Source organism: Dendroctonus ponderosae, unplaced genomic scaffold (assembly GCF_020466585.1).
Source record: "Dendroctonus ponderosae isolate FM_Combo_2020 unplaced genomic scaffold, Dpon_F_20191213v2 Dpon_F_20191213_1, whole genome shotgun sequence".
In the NCBI taxonomy this organism is placed as follows: domain Eukaryota; kingdom Metazoa; phylum Arthropoda; class Insecta; order Coleoptera; family Curculionidae; genus Dendroctonus; species Dendroctonus ponderosae.
Window position 1 is genome coordinate 46,783,889 of NW_026017110.1, and position 27,425 is coordinate 46,811,313.

The 27,425-nt window shown below is 38.3% G+C and overlaps 1 protein-coding gene and 1 long non-coding RNA gene across 9 annotated transcripts in view; one reads left to right on the forward strand and one right to left on the reverse strand.

Annotated features, from left to right (window-relative positions):
* Positions 1 to 6,385: 6,385 nt before the first annotated feature.
* Positions 6,386 to 27,425, forward strand: part of LOC109545670 (zinc finger protein 865) — a 57,525-nt gene continuing 36,485 nt past the window's right edge. For 2 of the 8 annotated variants that reach the window (XM_048660874.1, XM_048660873.1), the window contains exons 1-2: positions 22,856 to 22,976; positions 23,202 to 23,290. Coding sequence is in view for 2 of the 8 variants with exons in the window: in XM_048660871.1 (XP_048516828.1) it covers positions 14,506 to 14,692 (187 nt within the window). In the remaining 6 variants the exon portion in view is untranslated. Of the gene's footprint in view, positions 6,644 to 14,145; positions 14,693 to 22,673; positions 22,977 to 23,201; positions 23,291 to 27,425 lie in introns of those variants that run through there. The other 6 variants (XM_048660876.1, XM_048660875.1, XM_048660871.1 and 3 more) reach the window with 4 other exon arrangements.
* Positions 13,903 to 14,990, reverse strand: LOC125502514. The gene is made up of 2 exons (XR_007280278.1): positions 14,779 to 14,990; positions 13,903 to 14,150 (listed from the first exon to the last, which is right to left on the reverse strand). It is a non-coding gene; the product is annotated as an uncharacterized LOC125502514 (long non-coding RNA).

Below are 27,425 nucleotides of genomic sequence, written 5' to 3' on the forward strand. Positions count from 1 at the left end.
TGTTTGGCAAAGTGGCAAAGAAAGTTACCTGAACCTTAACCCTTGAGTATTTTTGAGTTTGTTGAAGTTCCCTCAGTGTTGCCACGTGTACTGAAATTCGGGGATTACAGGATTTTTCAAAATCTTCGCAGTTGATTTTACAATTTTACTAGATACTTTTCAAAAATTTGTTACTGTCTAACATAGGTAACTAGAAAAGTGGTTTCTACATTCCGGGAAAGAGAAAAGTCCACTTTATATATTTCAGCATTTCCTAATTGAATTCGCAGAAAGTTAGATTTTCAGCAAGTTTTCTAAACAATCGCCAAAAGTTGTTAACTTTCTGCAGAGTAGAGTGTTAATATAAAGCAGAGTAAAACAATGTCCTAGAGCCTAATTTGCTCTCTAAGTGTTGCCACTTGTATGTAAAAGCTGGTATTTGCAGGATTTTTACAAATCCCTCTAGATAACATTTTTGCAAGGAAAATTTTCATAATTCGTTTCTCTTCAACCGTAGCAACTAGAAGAATGGTTTTTTCATTTTTTGAAAAGCGAAACTTTATTCTATAGATGTGTTCTAGAAAATGTTTTTAGATATCATGGTAATTCGAATTTTTGAGAATTTCCTAAACAATCTCCAAAATTTCCTAACGTTTTGCAGAGGAGAGTGTTATTATAGAGCAAAATAACAGAGCAGGATTATTAAAAAAAAGTTTCCTAGAGATAAATTAGCACTATCAGTGTTGGCATTTGTATAGAAAAGCTGACATTGCAGGATTTTTCAAAATTTCCCCATTTCCAGCCATTTTTACAACGCACTTTTAAAAATCTGTAACTCCTCATCACGTCCGGCTAGAAAAGTGTCTGTTGCAGCTTTTTAAAGAAAAAAGTCCACTCTATCCATTCTACGGTTTCTTATTTGGATACACCGATAGTTTGATTTTTGGCGAATTTTCTAAAGAATCCTCAAAATTTGTCGACTTGCTGCCGAGCAGAGTGTCACTATGAAGCGAAGCATCAGAGCAAGATTCCTTTGAGTCAAGCCGCGAGAAGCCGAATAGCTCTATGAGCGTTGCCACCTGTATTTAAAGACTGAGATTGCAGGTTTTAAAAAAAAATGCGCTGGGTGGCAATTTTATAAACAACTTTTCAAAAATCCGTCACTTCTTTACATTTGTAGCTAGAAAAATGTTTTTTGCGCTTTTCGAAAAAGAAAAGTCGACCCTATATATTCTAGTAATTAATTGTTGAATTCCGAAATAGTTAGATTTTTGGAAAAATGTCTAAAGAATCTTCAAAATTTGCCAACTCGCTGCAAAGCAGAGTGTTACTATGAAGCGAAGTAGCAGAGCAAGACTATTCTAAGACAGTTTGTTAGAGACAAATTAGCACTATCAGTGTTGCCATTTGTAAAGAAAAGCTGACATTGCAGGATTTTTCAAAATTTCCCCATTTTCAGCCATTTTTACAACGGTGTTTTCAAAAATCTGTTACTCCTCATCACGTGCAGCTAGAAAACTGTGTGTTGCAGCTTTTCAAAGGAAAAAGTCCACTCCATCCATGCTAGGATTTCTTATTTCGATACACTGATAGTTTGAATTTTGGCGAATTTTCAAAAAATCCTCAAAATTTGCCGACTTGCTGCCGAGCACAGTGTCACTATGAAGCGAAGCATCAGAGCAAGATTTCTTTGAGTCAAACCGCGAGAAACCGAATAGCTCTATGAGCGTTGCCGCCTGTATCAAAAACTGAGATTGTAGAATAAAAAAAAAATTGCGCTGGGTGGCAATTTTACAAACAACTTTTCAAAAATCCGTCACTCCTCTACATTTGTAGTTAGAAAAATGTTTTTCGCGCTTTTCGAAAAAGAAAAGTCGACCCTATATATTCTAGTAATTAATTCTTGAATTCCGAAATAGATAGATTTTTGGAAAATTGTTTAAACAATCCTCAAAATTGCTACAGAGCAGAGTGTTACTATGAACCAAAGTAGCAAATCACGATTATTCTAAAGCAGTTTTCTAGAACCAAATTAGAACCATCAGTGTTGCCGTGTATGCTGCAAAGCTGGACTTGCAGGATTTTTTAAAATTTCCCCATTTGAAGCCATTTTCAAAACACATTTAAAAAAAATCAGTTTCTCCTCAACGCGTGCAGCTAGAAGAGAGCATTTTGTTGTTTTTGAAAGCAAAAAGTCTACTCTATTCATTCTACGGTTTTCTAATTGGATACACCGATAGTTTGAATTTTGGTGAATTTTCTAAAGAATCCTCAAAATTTGCCGACTTGCTGCCGAGCAGAGTATCAATCTGAAGCAAAGCATCCGAGCAAGATTCCTTTTAGTCAAGCCTGGACAAACCGAACAGCTCTATAAGCGTTGCCACCTTTATTTAAAAACTGAGATTGCGGGATTTAAAAAAAAATTGCGCTAGGTGGCAATTTCATTTTCATCAACTTTTCAAAAAGCCGTCGTTCCTCAACATTTGTAGTTAGAAAACTGTTTTTTGCACGTTTCGAAAAAAACAAGTGGACCCTTTATATTCTAGTAATTATTTGTTACATTACCAAATAGATACATTTTTGTCGAATTTTCTAAACAATCCTCAAAATCTGCCAACTTGCTGCAGAGTAGTGCGGCAGAATTTTGCGGCAACTTTTCAAAAATCCATCACTCCTCAACATTTGCAGCCACAAGAGTGATTTCCTCACTTTTTTAAAGGGTCCATCACACTAATTTGTTAAGAAAAGTGGCAAAATTTGCAAAACTGTTGGTTTATAAACTTTGTATACTGGTCGTGAACTGGACGATTTTCGTATTTTCCTCGCTCCTTTTCGCCTGCAAAAGCCCGCAGGACCGGCTGTAACTCCAACACAACTTCCAGTTTTCCGAAACATTTCCGCTTATATTCATAGGCCCTGGAGATATCGCCGTCTCCATTACCACTTGGAGAATTTTTCCTGCTGTTTTCGCCTAATTTATTTATCTTAAGTGATTATTTAATATGCTGTGAAGGGCCGTGGAAGACCATGAAAACCTGTGTATATTGAACAGAACCTACACAGTTTGCTCTAGACTTCTAGAGGCTTCTAGACTTTTAGAGGCTTCTAGACTTCTAGAGGCAACTGCAGCAAATTAAAGGTAAAAAATGTTTGAACTGTTCGCAATTCAAAGTGCGATTTCGGCCGGATCTCTCAAGAGTACAGTGACCTGTTTGGGCGAATCTATGACAATAAATTACACTAACTCTTAAGTCATTTAAGTGACTCAGTGAGATCATTGAATTTAGTTTTTAGATTTTTCGCCAACTATTTGCAATTCAGGTCGGTTTTTTCTAGCTTAACGGTCGCATTCAATTTGCCCAGCAAAATGCTTCGACGAAGAAGCCTTCTTAGCATTAGAACAGTGGCGTGCATTGGCCAGAATGCTCAAATTGGATTAAACTATGTAGCTTTGCGTGTCCCATAACAACTTAATGCTTTTAAGTTGGCGGCGATCGATCCCCTCAACCTATTTCTCAGCTAATACTCGGATAATCTCGTGCATAGTTGGCCAAAAAGGTGAAAAAAATTGAGTTTCCAAGCGAACCGTCTCCGTCACGCCCGACTGCCAGCAGAACCATAAATTATTTAAACCGCCCCCGTTGGGCGCCTCTGAACTATGTGGCCGCCGTGTAAACAGTGCAGGCCGATATCTGAACCCCTTAGAAAGGCCCCCTTTCGCCCAGCCCGGACACCCGCTATTGATCCGCACCCCCTTTTGGCCCCGATGGCCGCCCGGTGCATTCCCGTCTTGACTTTGCACTGGCTTTGTGCGTTTCACGGACAGAGACTTGCCTTATCTTTAATCAATTTCCATTTAAATATTCCAAGATTAAACTTTCCAATGTTGAAACCTTCAAACATGTTTTCTACCCGGTGTCTCACGACAACGTTCTTACACAAATCTTCTCAGTCATTTTCTCTCCTCTCTGGGTCAGCTTTTACCACAGCTTTTACGTTACCAATGAAGGACACAATTTGTATTAGGAATCGTAACACAGAGCCCCCATATTGACACTTTTTCTTAAAACTTCCAGATTTTTCCATCTTCGATGGTCAAGACCTTCAGAATGAGGATTTTCTTAGTCTTTTGGCTGGTTTTGAAACCATTTTTTGAAATCCACCCAATTCAGACGATTTTGGCGATTTTTTCCGTTTCTGCTGCATTTGGAATGCAGCTTCATCGGTCTTCAGCCCCCCGCGCTAGCGGACGCATTTTGGGCCGCATTCCCAGTAATTCAAATGAAGATATTAAAGTGAAAGATGGATAAAAAGTGATATTTTTCTACACTTGGGAGACCTTCAGTTCTTGTTCCACTATGTGGCAAAAATCAGGGTTTAAGAAACGCTCCTAAACGATCAGACATTGGACTCGCAATAAAGTTAAAAAAATAATTTCTAACAAAAGAAAATGTGGTTGCTTTGGTTGATCCTTCTTGAATCCACTTTGGGATTTTCGAGTATTTTTGTTGAAAACTTCTGCGCTTTTGCACCCTTCTTTCCTGAAGCTTGACGCTACAAAAAGCGCTGGAGACTTCCAAATGTGGGCATCAGCAACCGATAGAGAAAACTTTTTCATTCGTGAACTTCGCGAAAAGTTTGGACTGTTTTTTGGGCGATTGTTCGTTTTTTTTACCACGCTTTTCTGCAGCGTGTCCCTGAAGAACCATCGGCGACTTCCAAATGTCCACATCAGTGGTCGATAGGGGAAGCTTGAATTTACCTGCGATATGCAACTGGTTCCTCCAGAATAAATTTTTGAAGTGAGCCATTGTTTGCGCCATTGTTTGCGCAGTTTTTTGTTTCGGCACTCTGCTGTTCTAGAGCGCATTTCAAAAGAAGAGTTTAAGGCACCGAAATGCTGACATAAGCAGTCGATAGATCAAGTTGCAATTTATTCGTGTTGTAAATTTGGTTTTATTTACAAAATTGGTTCCTGCTGAGTAAATTTTTGAAATTTGAAAGTTTTATACTTTCCTGGAGAACCATTTCTGAAGAACCATGGCATGCTTCCAAATATGAACATCAGTGATTGACAGAGGAGATTTTCGTAGACTTGAGGGGTTAATTTGGTTCGATTGGCGCAAGTGGTTCTGGCTCTGGCTCTGTTGGTGTAGTTTTCCGTTTTTTACCATGCTCTTCTTACACTTGTCTTTAAAGAGCTATTGTGTAAAGTTTTCAAATGTACCTATAAGCAGCCGATAGAGGAAACTTCAGGTTACCAGATTTGTGAGTTTGGTCAAGTTCAAGCGAGTGGTAAGTTCCGAATGAATTTTTGAAATTGGGAATCTTCTTGCGCGGTTTCTTGTTTTTGCACTATACTCTCCTGAAGTTCATCTTTTAAGAGCCATTGGAGTCTTCCAAATGTGCGTATAAGCAGTCGATAGAAGAACCTGCAGACTACTAGCTCTATGCATTTGGTTCAATTCGACAGAGGGGTTACTTTGTTATTAATTTTTGAAGTTTGAAATTCTTTTGCGCGATTGTTGGCTTTGCACTATACTTTCCTGAAGTTCATCACTGAAGAACCATTGTAGCTTTGCAAATATAAACTTCAGTTATTGACAGAGGAGACTTTCGTAGACTTGCGGTTTAAATTGGGTTCGATTCGCGCAGGTGGTTCCCGCATAAATAATTTTTCGTTTGGTTTTCGTTGGTGTAGTTTTCCGTTTTTGCACCATACTCTTCTGAAACTTCTGTATGTTCTGAAAAACTGTCTCTCTAAAGAGCTTTTAAAAGTTTCCAAATGTGGACACCAGCAATCGATAGAAGAGGCTTCAGTTCACTTGGCATGTGCAACTGGTTCCGTTAGAGCAAGCGGTTCGAGCACAATTAATTTTAGAAATCTGGAGTTTTTTGCCCGGTTTTTTGTTTTTGCTCTACAAACTTTTGAGGCTCGTCTCTAAAGAACCATTGTAAACTTCCAAATATAAACATGTCCAATCGTTAGAGGAAAATGCGATTTACTTAAATTGTGCATTTGGTTCAATTCTAGAGAGTGGTTTCTGTGCGGTTTTCGTAAGAAGTTGAATCTGTTTTTGCGACTTCTTTGAATTCAACTTGACCATGTTTTTGATTGCATTATTTGTCCGAGGCGATGTGAAGTTTTTCGGCGAATTGGCTGTGAAACTTGCCAATTCTGGCGGTTAGTTTGGGTTTCTGCAGGCTGATCCAGTGGTTGTGCCGCTGATGACTTTGTCGAGTTGTTTGGATGAAACTGATCACATTTGGCAAGCGGGCCTGGCATGTCGTCGGACTGACCTCTCTAAAAATATCGAAGAGGGAGCGATTTTTTTTACCTGCGACGACGGTTTGGAGTTTGGTTACGTAAGTGAGGCTCCTGGCCTTGAGACGCACTGCAATTTCGGGCAGGCCTTCGCAGAAATCGCAGAATAGCCCGCCGCCCGCCTGCAGTCTAGCTCGTTTCCTGGTTCTAGTCGACGGTCGCGTTTCACGAAGCCGATGGTATTTCGCGCAACTATTTTTTTCTTCTTTCCAACATCGTGCTAATTTTCCAAACCCAATCGGTCTCGTTAGACAGTCAGTGGTTGCGTCCCAGTTTCCTGCTAATTTCTCCACTCGCAAGGATTTTAACCAGTGCTATTGTTCAATGCTGATTTTTCCGGTAAGTTCCATTGAAACAACACGCGCTACCAATCAACCTATCCATATTTTCCAAAGCGCCATCTGTTTGATCAATCGCGACCGGACACACATATTTACCTGCTGTCCGCAGCAGCGCAATTTTCGCAAAAAAATCTTTGGACGCCTCTGAAGCCCAAGTCCTACCAGCTCAGCAGGAAGTTACCATAATTTTGCGTCTAAACCAATTTATCCATTTTTAACACTGCTCGTCTTTTAAGCCTCAAAACTGTCCAGTCCCGTAATCCACATTAAGGACGCATTGACCACTGTTCCATCGCAAACGAGTTTTCACTCAAAACTTTTAAATGTTCAATATTAATAAGCGTGTCGCATAGTTTGTTAAATTTGGCTCCTCTCGGTCCTGCAAGGCTTCATTTTTCTCGTCTAGCGCTAGACCTAATGTTCGGGGCTCAAAAAACCGTGTCAGCCTTAATATTATCATTCCTAATTTTGAAACATTCAACTAATAAACAGCACCGATTTCGAAAAAAACCATCCTCAAAAAAAATAAAACTCAGTTTTCCCATTAAAATCGCTACAAGTTCACCCACTTAACCCTTTATTTTTTCCACTCTTACCAGTCGTTTAAATTGAAAATGCCACAAACGTGAAAAGCGACGAAACGCCCTAACCTTGAACCATTAAGTACACATCTGCGATAAACGATAAAAACCACAAAATCCTCTAATAAATAAACGATAGTAGCGGAGCACCGAAAACTCTTCAGCTAATGAAAGGTTTCGATGGTTTAAACGATAAAATCGACGCTTTACACACATGCACATAAAATGTGCTGCTTATATTAGAGCGGCGATAAACGATAGAGAAACTCATCATCGTTTATGAACCCAACTCAAAGCGTCTTTTCCGCTTTTATTGGAACAGCGATAAACGTTAGAATTGATGCGAAGTAAGCAGCGAATCTTGCTTCGTCTATAAAAAAAGTTCGATTGTCAAACAGTAGTTTAATCGTTTGTATAAACATCTCTGGGTCTGTGTCGTTTATAATCGAACGGAGATAAACGAAACAATCAATGGCAAAAGTAATAAACATAAAAATGATGCGAAATGGCCTAAAATCCTTCCATTTGAACAGCTCAAAGTCTCTTAATCATTGACGTCAAAACGGCAGAAGCAAAAGCTCGTCAGTACTTTTACAGAGTTTGTTTATCGTTTGCTTTCAAACAGCGATAAACAAAAATCGTCGAATTTCAAAGGGTGGAATCGTTTGTATCAGCAACTCAAATCGTCTGCAACTTTCCTGACGATATGAACTTCAAGCAATCAAATCGATATGGAATAGACAAAAGCTAGTAACCGTTTCGGATCAGTCATATCACCAGCTTCAATTGTCTTTGACGTTTACATTCAAATAGCGGCAAACGATCAAACCGATGTAAAACAGCCAAAGGCTTCGAAAAGCTGTAAATCGTTTATATCAACAGCTGAAAGTGCATTTAACGTTTTTATTAGAAACAATAGCAAGCGGTAAAATCGATGCAAAATAGACAAAAGTTCAAAAGTGCTTCGAATTGTTTTATTCAACAGAGGAAAGTGTGTTTAACGTTTCTATTGAAATAGCGGCAAACGGTAAAATCGATGCGCAATTGACAAAATCTGAAAAGTGCCCTGAGCCGTTTATTACAACAGCAAAAAGTGTTTAACGTTTTTATTTGAAAATCGACGGACGAGAAAAGTGTTGGGAATTAAAAAAACCTCAAAAGTGTCTTGAATTGTTAATATTAACAATTTAAAGCGTCATTAACACTCAAGTCAAAAGTGCCCTGAATCGTTTATAGCAACAACCTCAAGTGCGCTTAACGTTTTCATTTGAAAAGCGACGGACGAGAAAATTATTGCGAAATAAAAAAAAACTCAAAAGTGTCTTGAATTGTTAATATTAACAATTTAAAGCGTCATTAACACTCAAGTCAAAAGTGCCCTGAATCGTTCCCAGCAACAACCTCAAGTGCGCTTAACGTTTTTATCTGAAAAGCGACAGACGAGAAAATTGTTGCGAAATAAGAAAAGCTCAAAGTGTCTTTAACTAACGTGCTAATTAAATTAACGTTTACCTACATTTTTTTCACGGTAAACGTTAAAAGTGCCTTGAATCAAGCCCTAAGTCCCTTTAACTTTTATTAAAATAGCGATAAACGATATAATCCATGCGCAGTATACAAAAGCAAAAATCCCATTAAATCGTTTAAATAAATGGCAAAAAGTCGTTTACCTGTGAGATGTAATAACCGATAAATTCCAAGCGTGGTCACGTTTAAACCAAAAATTTTCGAGCTTATACAGGGTGGCCCAAAGCAGTTGCCCCATACTAATCGAGTAGTTGCTGCTTGATTAATTAAACGGTTTGGTAGTTTTCCAAGCGGCAAAAATCTAAGATAGTTTCAAGCTTCAACGGTAATTCCCACTTAACTTGTATAAAATATTCGCTGAAACAAATAGGTTTACTGAAGTGAGAACGATACGAGCAGGCAAAAGCAATTATAGCTGCAACAGTGTTTCTAAATCCATTTTTTTTCCTGCTGAATGTCCGACAATAATGCAGAAAGGGGGCTCTTTTGGACCTGATGTTTTTCATCGCTTAAGACGTTGCGGTTTGGCAAGCGATTCGCAACAGTGAAAACGTGGAATTGGAATTTTTTCGTCCGCTTGCCCATGCTGGGCTGAAAAAATGCTTGATAATCAGCCATTTTATTACCACTGTCTAGGCCTATCTAGGGCAGGCCTAAGCCAATGGGATTTGGCCGGCAAATGCATTCAATACGGCCTGCTTGGGCTCATGGTGGGGTGCATCTACTTTTGTATGCACCACACTGTTTCGTCATTCTTATAGGCCTCATGCATGGGCAATTCGATGGTCTAATGAAGTCGTTTCAGGCCTTGTGCCTTCTACTATTGTTGGCTGTCCAATGGATGTTTTATCCCAATTTTCATTGGTTTCCTCACATGAGCGTGTTGATTCTTGAACTGTTCCTTTGTGAAGATTCACTTTTTTCCGACACAAATTTTCGTCATGTATCCAAGTAATAATTGTTGGTTTTTGGCTGTTTCCCAACGATTTTTTTTGAAAGTCAAGTGTGTGTAGATAAGCAAATCACTAAATGCGCTAATCGCTCGACACATAATGAATGTAGCGCACAATGAATTCCTGCATTTTTTTCCTGATAACGCATTCCTGATTCAATTGCCAATAAAACGTCTTATCTGGCTCATATTAGCACTCGTTTATCAACCAGGGGATGGTTGAGCCAGCGGGTTTTTCGGCAGGAAGCAGCGGGTTGAAAGCAAGGATTTTCTGAGGACGGATCTTTTAAAGGATTGAAAATGTAGAATTTTTGGCTGAAAAGAATCAGGATTTTCTGCGATTTGAGCGAAAATCAGTCTCGTGTTTGTACTATAGAATGAGCAAAACTCATGTTGCTAGACGGTTTGGCTTGGAAGTTGGGAATTTTTAAGGCGATGCTTGTAGTTGGGCGCAAATGTTCAGTTGTCGCTTAATATTTGCAAGGTTGTCAAAACTCAGAAAATTGTGCGATTTTATAAAAACTTTCGGCTGTTTTAGATTACACTGTCTTCTATACGGTGTCTTAGTTTTGAAGTGGCTACCTATTTCGCATTGGGTCAAAAGAATTTCTAAAAGAGTGCGTGCAGTTGAGTGAGTGTGCTCAATCTGGGCCCAGCATTTACAGGGTTGGAAAAATCAGAATTTCGTCCGATGCAAATGAAATGGTTGCGGTTTTTAGCCCGAAGCATCGTCGATAAAACGAGGGAATTTCAAGTTGCTACCTGGTTTGGATTGAAAGTTAAGAATTTTTTAGGCGGTGCTTGTGGTTAAGCAAAATTGTCCATTTTCAATATTTAGAGGGCTGGGAAAAATCGAAATTTTCTGCGATTTTAGCAGAGACGGCAAGGGCTTTCGGTTTAGGTTTCTTGTATAAGACGTGTAAATTCATCAAGTCGCTGGCTATTCTGAATTAGACGTGACAAATTTCTAAAATCGTGCGCGCAGTTGAGTGAATGTGTTCATTCTGGGCCCAGCGTTTACCGGGTTGCAAAAAATCAGAATTTTATTCTATGTAAATGAAAACTTTGCAGTGTTTAGCCCGAGGTACTTTCTATAGAGCGGGTAAATCTCAAGTTGCTTTTATATGTGAATTGCAAGTTAGGAATTTTTAAGTGCGTTTGCTCCAAAATGTTAATTTTTCATTCAATGTTTAAAGGGCTGAAACATCCGAGTTTATTGCTATGTTCATAAAACTTTCGTGGTTTTTAGTACGAACACTCTTGTGTAGGCTGCATCAATTTGCAAGTTCCAGCTGTTGTAATTTAAAACTTAGGAATTTTTCAAGAAAGTTGTGCAGGTTAATGAAAATGTTCGTTGTTGGTCTACAATTTATAGACTGGACAAAACTCGGGATTTTTCGAGATTCCAAGCAAAATATCACAATAGTGACCGCATAGCATCTGCTATAGGGTGCGAAAATTTCAAAATGGTATCTGCTCAGGATTGGAAGTTAGAAATTTTTGAATAGGAGCGTGCAATTTGGTCTCTGTCTAGTTTTGGCCTACGTTTTATAAGACCAACAAAAAACAGAATTTTGTGTGAATTTGGCGGAAAGTTTAGCCATTTCAGCTTTCGAGTTTGTAAATTTACCGTTACTAGCGATGCTCGATTGGAAGTTGCCAATTTTCAAAAGAGAGCGTGCAGTTGAGTGAAAATTGTAATTTTTAGCTCATTACCGGAGTTGGCAAAAATCAGAATGTCTTGCGATTTAAGTGAAAACTGTTGAGTTTTGAGCACCCACTTTTATCTAGAGGCGCGTGCAGGTTCCAAGTGGCTTCCTGCACTGAATCGGCATTTACGAATTTTTGAAAATTGGACTGCGGTTAAATAAAAATCTTCATTTTTGGCTTCTCATTGTCAGATTGGGCAAAAATGAGGTTTCTGTGCTTTTTGAGTGAAAGCCCCTATGATTGGAGCTGCGAGTCCCTTCTACAGGGCGAGCCAATTTAAAATTGCGATATGCTCTAGTGTGGAAATTGGGAGTTTTTAACGGAAAGGGTGCACTTGAGCGAAAATAACAATTTTTTACAGTGTTGGAAAAAAGGAGATTCCGTGTGATTTGAGTAAAAGTTTCTGTGATTTTAGCATCAAACGCCTCTTCTATGGGGTGTGCAAATTGAAAATCGCGTCTAGCTTTGGATAAAAAGTTGGACATTTTCGTTGGAAGTTAGGAGTTGAGTGTTCATTTTTTAGTCCAGCTTCTACAAGGTTGGCAAAAATCAAGAATCCCCACGATTTAAGCGAAATTTCCACTAGTTTTAGCCTCAAGTGTCTTCTTTACGGTGTGCGAATTTCATGTTGCTATATACTCATGTCTGAGAGCTGTGAATTTTTAATGGAAATAGTAATTTTGAGTAAAAATTGTAATTTTTGGCCCATTACGAATAGGGCTGGATGCGGATTAAGTGCGATTTATGTGAAATTTTCCTGATGTGCGTGTCAACTGTCTTCTATAGGGTGTGCCAATTTCAGATCGCAGGTCGCTGTGTATAGAAACTTGAAAATTTTTCTAGTAGTTCCAAATAGAGAATTTTAACTTTATGCTCAGCTTTTACAGAATTGGCAAAAATAAATAAGGAATCGGCACGATTTGAGCGAAAGTGCCCCTGGTTTTACCCTCAAGTATCTTCTATACGGTGTGCCAGTTCCATGTCTCAGAGCTGTGAATTTTTATTGGGAATAGTAATTTTGAGTAAAAATTGCCATTTTTGGCCAATTACGTACAGGGCTGGCAAGCATGCGGATTGTATGCGATTTTTGTGAAATTTTTCCGATGTCTAGCTTCAACTGTCTTCTATAGGGTGTGCCAATTTCAGATCGCAGGTCGCTGTGTATAGAAAGTTGAACATATTTCTGAGTAGTTACAAGTAGAGAATCTTCATTTTTAGCTCAGCTTTTACAGAATTGGCAAAAATCAAAACTCGGCACGATTTGACTGAAAGTTTCCCTGGTTTTAGCCTCAAGTCTCTTCTATACGGTGTGCGAATTGCATGTTGCCATCTCCTCATGTCTGAGAGCTGTGAATTTTTAATGGAAATAGTAATTTTGAGTAAAAATTGCCATTTTTGGCCAATTGCGTACAGGGATTGCGAATTGTGTGCGATTTTCGTGAAATTTTCCGATGTCCAGCGCCAACTGTCTTCTGTAGGGTGAGCGAAGTTGGGAAGAAGAAATATGAATTTTTAAATTAGATTGTCGCTGTTCAATTTTCGCCTATTACAACAGGCAAAATGAACAAGTTAATCCTGTGCTAGCCTGAAACCTTTCCCAATTTTTGCTGGCTTGTCGACCTCATAGACGTGCGTAGTTAATTATAAATGCATGGGCGCAAATAGGAATAATTATCAGGAGAGGACTGAGCCGACCTTGTGGGTCCGCCGGCCCTGAACTAGACATTCATTCGCAGCCTTTAAACCGACGCGAATTTGCGAACTTTCGGCTGCGGATTTCAATCGCGAATATTTTATTATTGCGAATTGCGTCATTATCCACATAGACGTATATATTGGTGAGACTCGGAAAGTTCCGTCCACGCCAAATTGTCGACAGATCGACACGTTGAAGCCTTTCGCGCTCCTCTTTTGCAAACAAACTGCTTTCGTATTCATATCGTGGAAGTCCGCCAGCCGGTTGTCAAACCACTTGCGGGGGCCCCCCAATTTCGGTTGGCCCATTAAGTGCGTGTAGACTTGGCCGCGATCTGATCTACACGGCTATCGAACACCAACCCAAGAATAGACCCTCTACACCAATAACCCCTTTAATAAACCGACCAACCATTGCTTACAGTATGGCCCAAACTTTTTGGCAGTGTCGCAATCAACGGCGTTCTTTTTCCTGTACTTGTCCTCCGAGCGAGACGGAAATCTGATGCTATTAACGTATGTCTTCCATCCTGATTTCCTGGCTAGTATTGGCAGTTTCTGTACATTTTTCCAAATTATCATTACAATTTCTTATTGTGTGTTTTTTTCAATTTTCTGCATAATTTCACTGCAGGTTTACAACCAGGAAAATAACACACTTTAACGGTCGCAGTTAACGGCTGTCACTGTTATTAGCGGATATGCCGAAAATGTAAAAAAGTGTGTGAAGAAGTTCCTAGAAGGTCATCTAAGGGTTTATGAATAATCGGGAAATAACATTCAGCATTCATGTTACTCAAAATTTGTTTAATTCTCAATTTATTTAATATAACAACAACAAGTTTTATGCCTCATAAGTTGTATGCAATTAAAAAATCTTTATTTCATAATGTATTTTTGTTTCTTCGAGGCTTGGAAAAAGAGTCCTTAAATGATGCACTTTTGCAGCTTCAAATCATTTAAATGCCATGTTGTCGATTGCAAAAAAAATTCTATACCCACATCAAGCAATACTAATGACGAATTTCTATAAAACCACACTGTAACAATAAAATCCGATTAAACTCAAGAAAATAATTTCTAATCACCAGGAACAACCGATCAAGGTGGCAATCACGCAAGATGAAAGAATATATTTCGCACCAATCGAATATGGCGTCTGAAATAATGACGTCACTGCCAAATAGCTTGGATCAATTGAGTTCTTCTGGCTGGATCTTCTGCCCCTTAAACACATGCTTTCAATATCACTCAAAGAGAGGAGTGGAGTGGGCAAAACTGTATAAAACCATCGGTATCTCAACTGCGTTTAAGCACTATTAATTGGTAGATATTTGAGACATTTGGTGCGGATAAATCTGAACCTGAACGAATTTTTGGCCGGTAAACACGCACATGAACGCCAAAATAAAGCCGACGGTCGTTACGGTTTGTGCGTTTAATTCGGGCGACACCGCGACCTCTACCAAAGTCGGATATGTTAGTGTTTGTTCCGAAAACGAAAACCAATTTATGATCGGGTTTGCGCTCCAGTCTCGTCCTCTACCTACGCACATTTTTCCTCGATTTGATGGGAATTTTCGTAAGTGTTTCCACGATTTTTCCACCTGGACACTCTATGAAGCCTCACAGTGCAAACTAGTGATTCAGTAGGAAAGTGCAACTTACCATCGGCAATCGATCCCACCAAATCCACAAGCCGTTCACTATCGGGTGCGGAACTCATTAATCCTTATATCTGAACTTGCGATTATTTGGCGTTGTAACACATCAAGAAAGCGTTACTTATTGGGGTTTTAAGGCCAACAATGCCAAATGTTTCCACTTAACTGAGACTATCTGCATGCGCTGAAATGAGCAAAAATCAGTTGAAACGTAAAAGTGACAACTATACCCACCAGAAGCGACATAATTTTGTAAAAGTTTGCGGAAAATTCGATAAATAGTCTGCGTTTGCAAGATCCATCAAGTGCAGTTCTATGAAAAAGCAAACATTTCCTCCGGGTTTCAAGGAAAAAATTACAATTGTTTCCACTAAAACTGGCAAAAAGTATCAGTTTACTCCTACAGCTAAAAAAATCACAAAAGCTTTGGATTCAGTTACTATATTTAGCGATTAAATTAAATTTTTTGACAATTGTTCCCACTAATGTGACAATTTCATTAAGTTTAAGTGGTAAACTTGATAAATAATGAACATTTTTTTCTTTCAAAATTCTCTCAACGAAGTGACTTTATTGGAATAAACCAATTTTTTTTGGTGTTTCAAATTTTTTAGTGTAAAGTTTGTTAGGTAATTACAATTTTTGAAAGAAAAACTCAATTATTCGTAGTTTCAAGGGGAAAATTGCATTAAACCAACAACTTCTTACGTCTGAAACACAAACTTGATTAAAAGCGAGTGATTTTGGTCCTAAATTAAATTGAAGATGCACCAAGTCAGTTTATATGGAGAAGAACGAATTCGTTGGGGGTTTCAAGGGCGAAATTCACAACTATTTCTACCCTTTTACTCATCTATTGGGAAAAACTTGCAAACAATTGCCTAAGCTAAAGAAAAAAGGCGCAAAAACTTTCGAATTAGTCAAAATTATGAGCGATTCATTAAATTGGCCATTCAATTGGGTTTGACGCGAAAACTTGCAACAGTTATAGTTTTTACTGGTCAAAAATTGTATTACAGTTTTTTAAATAAAAACTCATTTGCTTGGAGTTTCAAGGGCAAGCATAACAACTACTTCCACTTTTTCCTTACTTACTTTTTAAGTAACCGGCAATAAGCTGTAAAACGTTTCTCCTGCAGTTAGAAACATTCTTCCAATTTGACGCAAGAATGACAATTACTTCCCTTTTTTAATTACTTTTTGAGATAAAATCGGCTATACGCTGTATTCAGTTAAAAAAAAAAGTTCATTCAACTTGAAATTTTTCCCACTAAATCGACTTTTTCAATTTTTATGCAAAATCTCTATAAGTAGCCAGAGTTTTCGGTTACAGATTCATTTAGGGATGCATAAACTGCAGTTATGTGAAGAAAAGCAAATTTTCTTGGACCTTAAGGGCAAAAATGACAATTACTTCTACCGTTTTTATTAATTTTGGGGCACACATTGACAATACGTTTTATATTCTTTCGTCTACATGTCATAGAACGGGTTCGTTTCATAAACTGAAGCATAAAAGTTCCTTTATTATTTAGCCATTGAACTTGAAAACAATTGCTCCTACCAAAGTGACTTTCTTTAAATCATACGTAAAAACTAAATAACCAGCGTTTCTTGTCTAGATTCATTTGAAGATGCATAAACCGCAGTTATATGCAGAGAAGCTCATTTACTTGGATGTTATGAGCAAAAACACAATTACTTCCACCAATTTTATTACCTTTTCCGGTTCAGTTGAAATATTCAGCTGTGAATCTTGAAAACCAACAATTGTTCCCACTAAATGGAAAATTTATTAAGATATGGCGCAAATACTCGCTAAATACCCAGTGTTTTCATATCTAGATTCAGTTCAAGATGTATAAACTGCAGTTATTTGCCGGTTCAATTGAAATATTCAGCTGTGAATCTTGAAAACCAGCAATTGTTCCCACTTAATCGACAATTTATCAAGATTTTCCGCCAATACCCGCTAAATAACCAATGTTTTCATATCTAGCTTCAGTTCAATATGTCTATAGTGCAGTTATGTACAGAAAAGCCCCTTTATTGGCATTTTAGGAGCAAAAAATGACAATTGCTTCCAGTGTTTTTATTACTTTTTGGGACAAAACTGGCAATAATTGCAAATAACAACATTCCTTCACGATGGTTGACAAAACGGCCAAATTCTTCCGATTAGGTGTAAAATTTGGAAGCAGACAATTGTTCCCACTAAATCGACAATTTTTGGCGCACGCCGCTAAAACTTGATAAGCAATCAGCGTTTCACGTCTAAATTCATTATGCTAAACTGCAGTTATGAGCAGAAAGGCTAATTTACTTGGACTTTAGGAGCAAAAAATTATAATTACTCCCACCGATTTGGTTAATTTTTGAGGCAGAACCGGCAATACAATGCCGTTTCTCCCGCAGTTGAAGAAAGGAGCGATTTTTTCCGATTTAGTTGAAGTATTCAGTAGCAAAACGTGCAAATGCAGCGTGAAAAATTCCATGCAGCTGTACTGGTGATTGTTCCCACTAAATTGACATGACGACTTTTAAGCTGCATGTAGATGCGTTTTATTTAAAAATTTGGCAAATGTGACGCAAGCAAACTGAAGAAATGTATTTTCTGCATCGAATGTACAGTTTTCTGTGACAAATCGCCACTATTCAAGACATTCCATATTTTTTCCGATTGGTTCCGAATTACACAACGCGACGAGTCCCTAAAGTTAATTTACCAGACGGTTTGCAGCCAGTTGACCATAAACAACTAGTTCAATACCATTTTGGGAATCCCGACTTTTTTCCGCCAATAGAAAGCGGGCCGATACTGTTAGATAGTTGTCGTTGCAGCAAGAAAAAAACGGTTCGAAAGAAGAAAGAAAAACATCGAACTGATTGGGCGAATTTTTGGGAAAAACCGGCACCCGGAAGCGAAAGCATGTCTGATCGAGTAGCCGTACCAATAATGGCTGATTGCTAGTGATTTATGAAAATCGGCACGTCGATGGTACGGACGAATTGAGCAAAAGGCCAACAACTGAATGATGCTTTTGGCAAAAGTTTGACGCTGAAGTACAGGTGTTGAGTCGCAGGAACCGGCACCTGCCCAAAGTTGCGAAGTTGAGATAACGATGAAAGTAATAAGGGAAAATTGTGGTGGTCTCGACACATTTGAAAGGCAAATATCCATTTCCTGAGGGCCCACAAACGGTTACTGCCAAAAAAAACCATTATTGCTCGAATACCGAAGAATGCCCGAAGACACTTTTATTAGGTAAATGAAGCCCAGCTAAGTGCCGTTTTAATTATTATTCGAGGCTACAACTGTTCCTACCAAATTCTAATAAATCCACTTCTAGTTGCCAAGTTGCATGGACGAGATTTATGAAAATTCTCTCAATTACTTAAGGTTTTGGATGGTTAAGTGGGCAAAAATTTTTTGGGGATTGGAGATAAACAGATTTCGGCATTCTTGGCGCAAAAGTGGAAACAAATTGCGATTATTCACCGATTAGACACAAAACGTGACTATTGTTCCCACTAAATCAACCTTTCCTCGTTGGTCTTTTAGAACCGGGATGAGCTACAGCTATTTCACCGATGGAGAATTCTGTAATAGGAAACGAAAATATTTTTTACTCAGTAACCGACACATTCCCACAAAACTCAGTTCATTTGCATTTTTTAAATTGTCAGAAACTGGCCCCATCAGACGCAGGCAATTGTAAATCTTCAATTACTAGACTTAAAAAATTACAATTGTTCCTACTAAATTGACGTTTTGTTTCTGATTTTCAACATATCTTAAATCTAGTCAGCTATTGCAAAACTGGTGCCATTCAGAGGCACAATTTTGGGAAGAGTTTAAGTGAATTGTATGGAGGTTGAAAAATTGGACTCAAAAAGTGACAATTGTTGACAAAAACTTGGTAAGGCAGCGGCTGTTTTGGGTCTGCAATAGAATCGGATAAAGCTGAAAACACGCTGATACCGAGAAAACCTAATTTAAAACCAAATCTGACAAATATTCCTACTAAACTTCCACTACTTTCTACAAAACTTACGGTCATTTCAAATTTAAAGCAATTGAACATTAAAAGCGACAATTACAATTACAAGCTAAATGAATCCAGAAATTTGAGACTAAAACTTCATAGAAAGTCTAATGTTTTTGTGCCTACATTCATTTGAAGAACCCCAAAATAAATTAAGAAAAATAAAAGTTTACTAGATCGAAATTCCAAGGGCGTGACTGACAAATATTCCCACTAAACTTTAAAGATTCGCGGTTTAAAAAAAAAAAAAACCGTCATTAATTTGCAGAAATTTAGTCAGTGTGTTTTGAAAAGTAACAAATACTCCAATTGCGGATGATAGTTTAAGCTATTGGACGCTCAAGGCGACAATTGATCCAACTTAATCGGCAATTCCAACACTTTTCAAGCGTTGATTGATAACGATAAAAATATGGTTTAGAGTCGATTTTTAGTTAATAACTGACAATTATTCCCACTGAAATATAGATACTTGCAACTTTCAAAACTGGCATTAATTTGCACAAATCTACACAACTAATTGAAGAAAGCGACAAAAACTCCCCCACTTGCTACTCCGAAGCCCTTTTGAATACCAAACGCAACAATTGTTCCCACTAAATCGACAATTTCAAACTTTTCACTGTTAGATTCATTTGAAGATGTCGAAAGTTCATTTATCAGAAGAGAATATCTTTTGGAATCGATTTTGAAGGCACAAATGACAAATATTCCTACTAACGTTTACGTACTGATAATTATTTCTACAAAGCCAGCTTTAATTTGAACAAATCTATACAAATAGTTGAAAAAGGCAATAAATACTGCAATTGCTAATGCTGAGCTTTTCTTGGCGGCATCAAACCTGACAATTGTTCCCACTAATTTCTTCAGTTTTCAAGCAGAAGTGCATTTATAAGAAGGGCATTTTGTTTGGATATCACTTAATGGACAAAACTGCAAATGTTCCCACTAAACTTTAAACACTTGCTATTTTCTCCATTCCAAAAAAATACTTGGAAAACTCTTAGGAACTGGGGCTTCTTCACTTTTGGGTCAATATTTCTAAACAACACTGTCTCTAAACAGAAAAACTGCGTTTTTCCTAACGTTTTACTGTGAAATACTGGCAAACTGAATATTTTATGCAAAAATATTGAGAGATCGATTTTACAAGAAAACTCATCGACGTAGTAAAACGTTACTCAAAAAAAGTGGTGATAACCTTTTTCTTAGATGTGAAAATTCCAGTCTCGGGTCTTGTAAAGGTCAGAGAGCGGCAACAGTGTTACCCAGGCCTACCTTTTGTATACCAAACCCTACAGTTGTTCCCACCAATACCATAATTTTTAGAGCAAAAAGCAAAAACTTCTCGTGTTCAGGCTCAATTGGAGAAGCCCAAAGTGCCTGTTAAAAAAGGGCATTTTGTATGGATGACATTGTATGGCCAAAGCCGACAAATACTCCCACTAAACTCTAAATAACTGCAATCGTTTCGACGAAACCGACAATAATTCGTATAGAATGGCAGAAACAGTTCGAAAATGCAACAAATCCACCAATTGTTAATCCGAAGCTGTTTGGGACACCAAAAGCGACAATTGTTCCAACTAAATCTACTTTTGAAACCAAAACTTGATAAATCATCAGCGCTTTTATGTCCGTATTAATTGGAAGAAGCCCAAAATTTGTTTGGATGCAAATTCAAAGAGAAACAAAAACCTGAGCGACGAACTGGATGAATGAAAAACCGAACTGAATGATTTCAGTTGGAAAAGTGCCTAAATCTTTAATATGAAAATTGACAATTATTCCCACTAAATCGACTATTCTGTCACTTTTGTAGTAAAAACTTGATGAATCAGCAGCGTTTTGGTATCCAGATTAATTTGAGGAAGCCCATCGTGCATTTGTTAGACAAAAATCTTTTTTAGATGCAAATTCCAAGGAAAACTGACAATTTTTTACGCAAAAAGCTGCCGATTGTTTCTACTAAATATGAGAGAAAACTGCTCGCATACGAAATACATTGAATGAAGCCCAAAGCGTAGTTATACGGAGCTTAGAGCTTCAAGTGGAAAATTGACAATTGTTCCCACTAAATCGACTATTTCGTAACGTTTGTAGCAAAAACTTGTTAAATCACTAGCGTTTTCGTGTCCAGATTAATTTGAAGAAAGCCATCGAGCATTTGTCAGGAAAAATCTTGTTTAGATGCAAACTGAAAAGGGAACTGACAAATATTCCCACCAAAAAAGTGTTGGTTTGACTTGGCAACCTTGGCGTTTCACATGGAAATTGGACCGTAATTCGTCAATTTCCAGAGAAAAATTTTACATTTACCTTACAATTGCTGAAAAACAGTTCAGACTACTGAAGAAGTCGAAGTTTGAGTGAACAATTGGAACCGCGAACAAAGTGAAGGTGAAGAAAAAGCTGAAACTCACAAGTGTTCCCACTAATTCGTCCATTTTCGTGGAAAAATTTCACTTTTTCCTGACAATTGCTGAAAAACAGTTCAGACTGCTAAAGAAGTCGAAGTTTGAGTGAACAATTGGAACCGCGAACAAAGTGAAGATGAAGAAGAAGCTGAAACTCACAAGTGTTCCCACTAATTCGTCAATATGCGTGAAAAAATTTCACTTTTTCCTGACAATTGCTGAAAAACAGTTCAGACTACTAAAGAAGTCAAAGTTTGAGTGAACAATTGGAACCTCGAATAGAATGAAGAATAAGCTGAAACTGACAAGTGTTCCCACTAATTCGTCAATTTCCATGGAAAAATTTCACATTTTCCTGACAATCGCCGAACAACAATTCAGACTACTGAAGAAGTCGAAGTTTGAGTGAACAATTGAAACCTCGAATAGAACGAAGAAGAAGAAGAAGAAGCTGAAACTGATAAGTGTTCCCACTAATTCGTCAATTTCCGTGGAAAAATTTCACTTTTTCCTGACAATTGCTGAAAAACAGTTCAGACTACTAAAGAAGTCGAAGTTTGAGTGAACAATGGGAACCTCGAATAGAACGAAGAAGAAGAAGAAGAAGCTGAAAACTGACAAGTGTTCCCACTAATTCATCAATTTCCGTGGAAAAACTTCACATTTTCCTGACAATCGCCGAAAAACAGTTCAGACTACTGAAGAAGTCGAAGTTTGAGTGAACAATTGGAACCTCGAACAGAGTGAAGAAGAAGAAGCTGAAACTGACAAATGATCCCACTAATTCGTTAATTTCCGTGGACAAATTTCACGTTTCCCTGATAATTGCTAAAAAACAGTGGAAGCTACTGAAGAAATCGTGAAGCTACTGATGCAACCGATGCACAGGGGGGTATTTGATATCAATTTCTGATCGAAATTATTTTTTAATCGGATTAAAAAAAAACATTTTAAATTAAAAGCGGATTATATAATAAGTAAAATATTAATATTTTGAACCATGAACAGTTTCTGCATTGTACAGGGTTAGTCAAAAATTCAGCAACAGCCAAATATTTCCGAGGGGATTGTGTGTAATAATTTGCAATTTTTAACACCGGAATTTTTAAGTCTACTTGATCGAATAATGATGTGCACAGATGCCAAGTTACAGTCTTCTTCCCAAAGACCCGAACTTTCATATTTTAAATGAACAGAGTATGTTTTCGTTAAATGTTTAAATTGCCTGCATTTTGAAAACTAAATACTTAGACATTATTTTATTGAATGAGCATTTGGAACCTTCAACAGAATGAAGAGGAAGCGGCTGCAGAAGCATAAGGGCTGAAGTATTGGCTTCTCATCGAGGAGGAGGGATATCTTAAGGCTCTTCTTATTATAGGGATAGTTTGAATAACGAAATGGCCTAACAATTGGGTAACAATTTGGGGGGTTGCACCGTTTGGTACCAACAGTTTTGGGGCAAAGTGCGGCGCTGCTGATCGGGGGGCAGTGGAGTGCGTCTGACCCCCCGTCCCGTTCGAAATTAAGACGCGATGGCCCCTTCCGCGTCCCCAAGGGCCGAAAAAGGGGGGGCCGTGCGGCGGTCCCCTACGCCGCCCCCGCTTGCACCGGGCGCACGTGCGTGTGCACCGCCGTTGTGGGGCGGCCGTGGCGGCAGTGCAAGCCGAACCACAGTCAAAACCGGACGCGAACCAGAGCAATTTCGCGAGACCACGACCGATGCTGTTTCAAAGGTACGCGAAGTGCAAAAAGCGACGGACAGACAGTCAGGCACCCGGAAATTGGTACCCCGGAACCCACTGGACGTCCGGCGTCCCGTCCATTCGCCCAACTGGACGATTCAAGTTGAATTTTTTTTTCTGGTCCCGCCTGTCTGCTCCGTGTGCATTTGCTGCAATCAACCCTTTGTAGTAGTGATTGAAAATCCCTTTAATTTTGTGTAATTCCTGATTGATCAGCCGCACATTGGCAGTGTTTGGTGACAAGGATTTACAACAGTATTTATGTCTTGCTATTTGCGGCGCTGTTGTCTTAATGCGTTTTTAAGGTAATGTTTTTTCATTTTTTTGTGCCCTTTAAACCCCCATTTCGTTTCCTTTATGTTGCGGCCTAAAGCACGTTTTAAGCTGTGTCTCATGCCCAAAAATACTGTCTTTTTTTGGTTCATACCATTGGAGGAGTCGTAATCGGTTAAGTTGTGGAAGTTTTTCTCAACTAATCCTAGTTTTCACTAATTGAACAATAGAGATCCGCCAAAAATTGCTAAAATTTGAGAAAATCGCCACTGTCGTCCGTGAAAACCAGTTCCAAAACACTCAATTTTCTGGAATTGTGACAGTCAATTTCTTGCAAAAAAACCAACTTGAAATATCGACTAATTTTACCTCATAAATTCCAGTAGTATTAATTTGCCTTCTAAGTTGTTAAGATGCGCGTTTGTTTGATGCAAATATAGAACCTTCTGTATGCCCATTTTTTGATAAAATGAAAAAAAGTTAGTCGTTTAAAAGTTGTTTGTGTCCAATTTTTTGGCCCCAACGCTGGGCGGCCGGTTTGCTGATCAGTTTTTCTTCTTCTGCATTAAACTTCAAATGTTGAGAATGTTTATGTTTTGAAAAAAAATCATCAGCATGTTGTTGATGACTTTCGGGTACGGTTTATTAATTATTTAATTTTTTTTCCGCATTAAACTGTCTCTAGACCGTTCGTATTTTTCGAAAAACCACCAAAAAGTTGCTGATCTACTTAGTGGCTAGTTTACTGACGAAGTTTCACTTAGTTTTCCTTCTTTTTGAACTGTTTTGCATGTTAACAATCTGCGAAAAATTAACAAAAGAAAGGTGCGGAAGTTCTGTCGCGTACTGCTGATCCGACACTGATCCACACGCATCCAGACACTGTTTATAGTCCTTCCGATAGGAAATTTCTTGCGAAAGTCCTTCAGACACGACACTGGTTTAACGTGAAGCCCACACTGTTTTTTTGAGGAGTTTTGATCGCGTTTTCCGTATTAAAGGGTCCTTAGAATGTTCGTATTTTGCTGATAATTAAAGAAAATTTGTTGCGCCGAGCCCTTCGGGCACGGCACTGAACCAAATGCATCAAGACTCTGTTTAATGATGAGTTTTCTATTAGTGTTCCTCAAACAGTGCCGTTGCGGAAGGGCTCTGCACATTTTCTTGATGAAACTCTTTGTCGAATGTTCATAATTTGCTGCAAATTTACAAAAAAAATATAATAATATATATAATAAAAAAAAATAGCTGCAGCAGTTGTGACGAACCCTTTGGGTACGACACTGATCCAAAAGTGCTTTTCACAAAGTTTCCCTCCAAAACAGTGTTGTGCCCGTAAAGTTAAGCACAACTTCCGCAAGCCTGTGCTTAAAATGCTCATATTTTCTTGAAAATTTACAAAAATGTTGCCGAAGTTGTGCCGAGCACCTCGGACACGACACTGATTCAAACTGAATCCCACATGGTTTTTTTCATGAATTTTCACTGCGGTTTCTCTCTTCCGCATTAAACTGCGCATAGGCTCAACAGCGGATCCAGAGATGTGATGACCTCCTCTTGAGCTGGTTTTATGTAGACTAACGGTAATTTTTCTAATTTTATCGACAACAAAAGACTGAATTTCTACTACATGACCACCCCCTGACTTGAAAGCTGGATCCGCCGCTGCTCAATGTATGATACTTATTCAAATTTCTCTTTCTGGGTTAAAACTACTCGAATTGCCTCAATTAAGTTGGGATAGCTGAATCGAGTTTTCAATTCGCTATCCAACGATACCAAAACGATTTTTTGGCTCAAATGGTTCTTGAAAAACTTCGAAAGACAGCGTTATGTTTGAGTCGATTTTGCAGCTCAACAAAAAACATGCATATCTAAAACTTCCTGAACTCAAGACTTTTTTGAGAAAACTGCCAACATGTCTTTACCGATGGTTCATTTTCTAAAAAGAGCATTTAGTTCTCTCTGGAATAAAGTAAAAATGAGCGTTTTTGCTCATTTCGCTTCCGAGAAATGAGCATAAACAGGACGGAAAACTTGAAAATTGAAACAGCTTTGGGAGCTTAGAGATTTTGCGAACACCCAGGAACAAAGCCATTGAAACCCAACAGTAAACCACCATCAAGAACAACCAACTTGAACATCGAAGATTTCCGATCCGCCTGTACAAATAACCGTTAAAAAAGCTGGCAGGAAAAATCGCAGTAAAAGAAGTGTGCTTGAATAAATCGATTAAACCCAGGCAATTATCGATATCTTGCAGCTTGAGAGAGCAACCTGCTGGCAGATGTGCCTCAATCGTTTCACCTAAAAAGGTGTCATTGTACATACACAAATACTCATATTAATTAGCCATTATCGGTTGGCTAATTTGTCGTGAGAACATTTTATTGATGCTGAAGACACTTTAGGTGCTCTTACTGGGAAACAGTGGAATCAATTGAAAAAAACCTCGAGCAGAAGACGGTTTGGACTGTTAGCTCAACTTTGCTTTGTTGAAGTGAATGTTTTCTTCATTTCCTCGATGTTAGGCGATAAGTTAGCTGGTTGATACAATACGTTCAAGCGTCAGGAATTATTGCGTCCCACAACCATTCTGACGCCAGGTTAATGCAACCAACGAGAACTAGCAGAATTAAACCATTAGCTGAGTCACGACAGGGTACTTTCGATGGATTCTACCTAAGAACCGTCGCGTTCAATGAAAGTCTCTGCGGGAGGCTCGCCATTAATCAAAAAAGCGATTTTTTTATACCATTCCTTGCAGATCTACCAACATACTTACCGCAAAAGTTCTTTCAATGATCATTCTTTTATTGCAGCCGTAGTTATAGTTGGAAACCTGCACGCAACCGTTCACTGGGTCTAATACGCAGGAAACCCAGTTTATAAAGGATAATAATCGCATTTTAATGACTCAAATATACGAAGATATCGGCTTACATGTCGTAAAGTCAAAACGGTTGGGATGTGTTTGATATTGGCGATAAACGAGCGGCAGTAAATGGAGGCAGCAGCAGTGCTGAGTGGCTCGGTTTGAAGGCAAACAATCGAAAGTTTCATTGTGTCAACACTAGCAAAGTTTGTTGACGATTTCGATCAGTTTTTCTCTATCGAGCGCACAAAACCGCAATTTAGTCGCCGGTTTACTTTGGGCGAAATTAATTTTTTAAGCAACTGGTGCTCGAATGTTTGTTCAAAGTTGAAAAAGGTGTCCAACTTGGTTAATTTTGCGATCCTCAAAAAATCCCGGTGGATAAGCAAAACCTGGATATGGTGCTTTATACAGAACGTTTCCTTCTCCATCCAGTGCACTCAAGCTCACTATCATCGCTCTTTTGCCTACAGAGAACGGAATTTTTTAAGCAAATTGTGCAGGATATTTTTGCATAAATTAACCGAAAAGTTGTTGGAACTAAAAATTTCTGGAAAATTCCTGGAAAATTCCTGGATATTGATCAAGGAACTGAAATTACCACACGGATAGACAGACACGGATTGGCCCTTTATTCTGCACACAAATTGCAAATTTTGTTGTGCTGCGAGTTTCAGAGAAACATTCACAACCGAAGCCGTTATTTTCACATTTGAAAAATCCTGGAAATTTTTGCCATCAAGATCAAGGAATGAAAATTATTTCTTATTAATCCAGCCCATTTAATCTGAATTTTGTTGCTTAGCCAGTTTCAGACCAATGCACTTCTGAAGCAAGAGAGGGACGAAATGTTCTAGCGACTGAATGCGAAATTCCTGTTAAATGCTCTGATTATTAACAAGAACCGAAATCTGCATCTATTTAGAAAATGCCGTTCGCGATTCGACGCATTCATTCTTAATATTGAAGCATTTCCACTTTCAGAGAAATTAATTTTGTTAGTAAGAGATATACAATTTTTTGAAGCATTGAGGAAGAAATGTTCCAAAAGTCCTGAAAAAGCTGAAAAAGTAACCAAACGGGCTTCGTATATAGAATAATTTCCTGGTTAAACCGAGAAATAGCGTGCAATTTTTCCACGGGTTTAATTCGCAATTGTATAAAAATTGAAGAAAAGAGTCCAAACTTTAAAATTCCTGAAATCTTCTCTGATGTTGAACTAAAATTTAATCGTCCCTTCCAGATAGAATATTTATTGCGCTATCTTGTACGCTGAACGAACATTCTACGAT